This window comes from Chenopodium quinoa, unplaced genomic scaffold (assembly GCF_001683475.1).
Source record: "Chenopodium quinoa cultivar QQ74 unplaced genomic scaffold, ASM168347v1, whole genome shotgun sequence".
Classification (NCBI taxonomy): Eukaryota; Viridiplantae; Streptophyta; class Magnoliopsida; order Caryophyllales; family Amaranthaceae; genus Chenopodium; species Chenopodium quinoa.
In genome coordinates, this window is record NW_018742861.1 from 233,538 (window position 1) to 239,642 (window position 6,105).

General features: G+C 35.6%; 1 protein-coding gene across 1 annotated transcript; it reads right to left on the minus strand.

Annotated features, from left to right (window-relative positions):
• Positions 1-4,687: 4,687 nt before the first annotated feature.
• On the minus strand, positions 4,688-5,503 carry LOC110726134. Its single transcript, XM_021905600.1, has one exon. It carries the CDS (start codon positions 5,501-5,503, stop codon positions 4,688-4,690), a length of 816 nt encoding a protein of 271 aa, XP_021761292.1.
• Positions 5,504-6,105: the final 602 nt, after the last annotated feature.

Here is a 6,105-nt window from a genome sequence, read left to right on the forward strand (position 1 = left end):
TCCAATAAAAATATAAATCAAATTGAAATTAAATTAAATAAATGTAGATTTGATTTGGTCCAAACCCTCAGTTATTTGTACCTTTCACGCCTTGGTTTAAAGATGGAACCTCGGGTTAGTATGGACTCCTTGGAGTGCTTAGGGGAAGAATGGTGTAATTAGGAATATAGGTTTAAGGCTTAGAATATGAGAGAGAGAAAGAGAAGAGAATGATTTTTGGTGTAAAATAGAGGAAGAGAGAAAATTTGATGATAAAGATTGTTGATGATTGAAAAAGGGAGATATGACGTCTATTTATAGAAAAAAAAGAAGGGTCGAAGAATCAAGATAAGATCCGAATTAAATCGGAATAAAACTCGATAGATTGCAGTTTTTACGGTTTTTGTTTTTATCATATCTTTTTATCCAAAAATTGGAATAAGATGAAAAAGATATAGTTGGAAATCTCTTGAAGTCTAATTTCTGACACAATTAAAATCAGATTTGTAGAATATAAGATATGGCTGAAATAGTGAGACGGAGTCAGTTTTGGATAGAGTTTGGTATTTTATTCATATCTTTTCCGTTATAGCTCGGAATTAATATTATAATGTATCATTGAAAATATAATTTCAAGGGCTATCCAACCATCTAAGATTTGGATAAAAAATATGAGGCAAGAAAATAATATCCGTCTATCTTTGAACGTCTTTCAATTCGAATAGAATTAGGATTTTCAAAAAGAAAAGTTTTATTTAATTTCAAACTTTTTAATCTTATCTTTTCAAAAAGGATAATTAAGATCTTTTAGAAACTTATAGAAGCTTCCAATTAATCCTAATTGGTTTAGGAACGAGCTTAAATCATTTGGACCCTCCACATGATCATTGGGTCGTAGGTAAGGTGGACTTAGGTTCGGTTTGGGCTCAGTTTAATATTTTGGTCATAACTTATTCGTTATAACTCGGATTTGGGCTTATAATATATCGTTGGAAAACTCTTTTCAATTCCTATCCAAATATTCAATCATTGGACCCAAATTATGAACCAAAATAAATTGTAATAAACGTTTTTATAAAAAGGACACGAAATGAATTATTTTGGGTTTAAAGGCACGAAAAGAGGAAAAAAAAAGTTATGGTTTGGGGAAATGGGCTAGGAGTTGGGTTGGTTTATGAAATGGAAATATGGATTTAAGTACTCCAAGATTAAATGTTCATCATTTGGTTTGGTTTTGGGGAGACATTTTTAGGTGTCTACAAAGGTGCAGAGAACATTGTGGCAAACCACTTGTCACGTATCAGGTATGATGAGGGTAAGGATTCTATTCCTATAGATAACTCTTTCCCTGATGATCACATGTATGCAGTTGTAGAGCAGCACCCATGGTATGCCGATTTTGCTAATTATTTAGTGGGTGGTACTCTACCTCCCCACGTATCCTACCAACAGAAAAAGAAATTCCTTTATGATGTTAAAAATTATTTTTAGAATGATCCTTTTTTGTTTGTGTGTGTGCAGATGGATTATTTCGCAGGTGTGTTCCCAAATGGGAAGTCCACGACATTCTTACCAGTTGCCACACTTCACCTTATGGTGGACATCATGGTCCCACCAAGACGGTGGCCAAGATAAATGAGTCAGGATTCTACTTGCCCACCATGTTCAAGGATGCTAACACTTTTGTGCAGGCTTGTAACTCTTGCCAGAGGACTGGCAACATTTTGCGGTGGCATGAGATGCCTCAAACCGGGATTTTGGAAGTAGAAATTTTTAATTTTTGGTATGTTGATTACATGGGACCGTTCCCTTCTTCAAATGGGAATCTTTATATACTTGTCGCCGTCGACTATGTATCCAAGTGGGTTGAGGCCATTGCCACTCCTACCAATGATGCCAAGGTGGTCCATAGACTTTTCGAGAAGACCATCTTTCCATGATTTGGAGTACCTAGAGACATAATCGGTGATGGATGATCTCACTTTCATGAGCGGAAGTTAGACACCCTTCTCAAGAAGTATAGTGTATACCCATAGGACAGGTCTAGCCTATCATCCCCAAACTAGTGGCCATGTTGAAGTTTCCAACCGGGAAATCAAGGTCATACTAGAGAAGGTGGTAGCCAAATCAAGGAAATATTAGAGCGATAAGTTGGATGACACCCTTTGGGCATACAGAACTGCATTTAAGACCCCAATAGGTACTACCCCCTATAGACTTGTGTACGGTAAATCATGTCATCTTCTGGTGGAATTAGAATACAAAGCATATTGGGCTATTAAGGAGCTCAATTTGGATGCTAAGCTAGCAGGAGAAAAGAGGTTACTTCAACTTAACACCAAATCGATGAGTTAAGGTTGATGGTCTTATGATAGTGCACGAGTCTACAAGGAGAAGACCAAGAGATGACACGACAAAATGATCCTTCCAAGAGAGTTCAAAGAGGGTGAAAAGGTGTTGTTGTTCAACTCTAGACTTAAACTTTTCCCAGGAAAGTTGAAGTCAAGGTGGTCTGGTCCCTTTACTGTAAAAAGGGCTAATAAGTTTGGTTCTATGGAATTGTTTGATGAGCAAGGTAACGAGTTCAAGGTTAATGGTCAAAGACTCAAGCTATACCATGAAGGGGATACGATCGGTGCGATTGAACTAGTTCACCTAACCGGTTCCGGTTCATCGTGAGTTACATTGTGGTAAGAGGGTCGTGCGGGACCTAGATAAACCAGCGCTTTGCGGGAGGCAGCCCGTATTTCTTGCTTTCTAGACTAATTTTTCCTTTCTTTTATTTCTTCTTTTTTTATTTTTGAGAGGTGAGGAGAATGCAATTTTACCTTTTCAAAGTGTTTTTTGCACAGGTTTTGAACAAATAAAGAGTCTTCAAGAGAAAAAGTTAGAGAAGATTGAGTGTCCCGAGCTGGGCAGGGGCCCGATCGGGCGCAAGAGTGAGCCAAAAATCGAGTGAAAAATCGCCCGATCGGGCGACCCCTGCCCGATCGAGCGCGCAAGTGAAGGAGAAATCGAGTGAAATTTTGCCCAATCGGGCGCAAAATCGGAGAAAGCGAGTGCACAAAAAAAGAAATCCCGGGCGGACCTGCGCCCGATCGGGCGCGCCTTTTACCCGGGTTATCAACAATCAAAAACATTTAGATGTGAGACATTAGGTTCTCGACCAAAAACTAATTGTAGTGGTGAGAACTTATGATAAGCAATTGGTCTCAATCTAATTAGAGTTGCCGCATGTATTATGGCATGACCCCGAGATGTAGGAAATTTTGATTTCATCAATAATGGCCTTGCAATCAATTGTAGTCTCTTAATTAATGACTCATTGATGCCATTTTGTGTATGAACATGAGCTACTGGATGTTCTACAATAATTCCATTTGACATACAATAATCATTAAATGTTTGGGATGTAAATTCCCCAGCATTGTCAAGCCTTATTCTTTTTATTGTATGTTCTGGAAATTGTGCTCTTAATTTAATAATTTAAGCAAGAAGTTTTGCAAAAGCAACATTTCTACTGGACAAGAGACTAACATGTGACCATCGAGATGAAGCATCTATTAATACCATAAAATATCGAAATGGTCCACATGCAGGATTAATTGGTCCACAAATGTCTCCTTGATTCCTTTCTACAAATGTTGGAGATTCAGTAGCAATTTTGTTCACAGATGGCCTTATTATTAATTTGCCAAGTGAACATGCAGAACATGTTAATTCATCAGATCGAGGGATTTTGACATTCCTAATTGAATGTCCAACTAAATTTGCTATAATCTTGTGCATCATTCTTGTACCACGATGACCCAAACGATCATGCCATAAAGTTAGCAGATTCTTATTATCTAACTTCTGGTTAGATATCGAATTTATTTCAACTGGTCGTATATCTATATGATATAACCCTAAAGAATATGCTGGCAATTTCTCATATACATGTTTCTTGCCATGTTTCTCTGCCGTGAGGCATAAATATTCCTTTTGATCCACTATCATTGTTTCTAAATGAAAACCATTTTGACCCACATCTTTAAAGCTTATAAGATATCTTCGAGATTTACTCGAATATAAAGCGTCATTATAATGATTAATTTTGTTCCATTTGGGAGTATTATGCAAGCTTTTCCAGAACTTTCTATTAGCTTAGCTGACCTAGAAATGGTATCAACATTTGCTTGAAACAATTTTAATTTTGAAAAATATTTTCTATCCTTCAGAATAGTGTGTGTTGTTCCACTATCCAAAAGGCGTTGAAATTTGGAACCAACTTTGGGCAGATCCATATCTTCTTAAAATAATAAGTATAAGATTAGTTTAATATAATTAAATCGGAGTTACTTTATTAATGATGGAAATTAAAAGTACATAACTTGAACATGAAAAACATAAAGAAAAGTACATAAAGAAAACATAATACATATCATAGTAATTAATGAATTATCTAAACATGATTATTCTCTCCAAAGATAAATTCACCACCAGCTTCACCATTGTCTATGAGGAAATCAGACACATCAAGGCTAGTTCTAGAGACATTTTCTTCATTAAAAAAATTTGCCTCGACATGTTTTTCTTTCCCATTAATGGAAGCCTGATAAAGTTTTACCAAATGTTTGGTCGTACGACAAGTACGCCCCCAATGTCTAGTCATGCCACATCTATAACATATGTCTTTTCCTTTTATGGTGGCTTGATTTTTGTTTCCTTAATGATGCCCCCTTTGAGTGTTGTTTCTAGGGGGAAAATGACCTCTACCATGGCCATGACCATGTCCACGGCCATATCCGCAGAAATTTCCACGACCTCTGCCACAGTTATTATATTTTCCACGTCCACCTCTATGAGCAACATTTGTCTCAGGTGGATTTGAGCTTTCTACAGCATTTATTTCATTGAATGCTTGAGACCTAGTTGGTCTTAGGTTGTTATTCTTCAAAAAAAAGATCATTATTCTTTTCAACAACCAATAATGTAGAAATAAGCTCTGAATATTTTGCAAAGCCTCTTTCAATTCATGGTATTGCTGTTGCAATATAATGTTATTAGCATGGAATGTAGAGAGTGTTTTCTCAATCATTTGCACTTCAGTGACTAGTTTATCACAATATCTCAATATTGATACAATTTTATATAGTGGTGAATTATAATAACTGACAGATTTAAAGTCCTGAAATCTCAGGTTTGTCCACTCAAATTGTGCTGAAGGAAGGAGTACCCTTTTGTGGTGGTCATATCTTCCTTTCAGGCTATCCCATAGTTCTTTGGCATTTTCCACCATTAAATACTCAGTTTTTAAATTGTTATATAAATGATGCCTTAAGAGAACTATAGCTTTTTCTTTCTCTTGATCAGTAGGAACTTTAACTTGAGCAGGGGCATCTTTCTCGTTTCTTGGGATGGTAATTTTTTTTATTGTATGTTCGAATCCCTGAGCCTTTAAATTTATTTGGGCATCAAATTCAAGATAATTATACCCGGACAAGTCTAATACGTCAAATTTTCTTTTCATCAAGTCTCCCATTTTTAACTACAATCAAATAGATAATTAGTATTAAGTCAATTAAGTAAGTGATAATTAAAGTAATCAAATTATAATCATAATAATAAGCCATTTAAAACATATTTTGCTTCTCCCCCTTGGGTTATTATTATGATTTACATAAAATTAAGCTAAAATAAAGCATGATAATTACGTTAGTTAAACAACAACAATAATAACAACAATAAAGATAATATTAACAATAAATACAACTACTATTATGATAAGACAAAAGGTTCATTTATTATAACAAAATGTACTTATAATCTACCTAGAAGACAAATGAAAACTTGAAGTATTACGGAGATTACATGCATTAATTCCCTTTGTCGAAAAACCGAGCGCTACTTATGTAAAATGATGAAAATCATCATTGCCATTAATAAAAATACTAGGGCCATAATTAAAACTAAGTATAGCTTTAATTTCCTTAAATCTTCTTCAAAGGTAAAGGGGTGTGGTGGTTGTCGGTTGTCGACAGGGAACACGGTGCGTGGCCGAAGTGAATGTAGGAAGAAGAAGAGGAAATAATTTGGGTAAAGTTAATTAAGGAGGGGATAAGGTTTGTATGGTGAAATAAGGGG

What these genes read in the sequence shown, in the direction of transcription:
- LOC110726134 (XM_021905600.1), bottom strand. Translation starts at nt 5,503, where the DNA reads ATGGGAGACTTGATGAAAAGAAAATTTGACGTATTAGACTTGTCCGGG.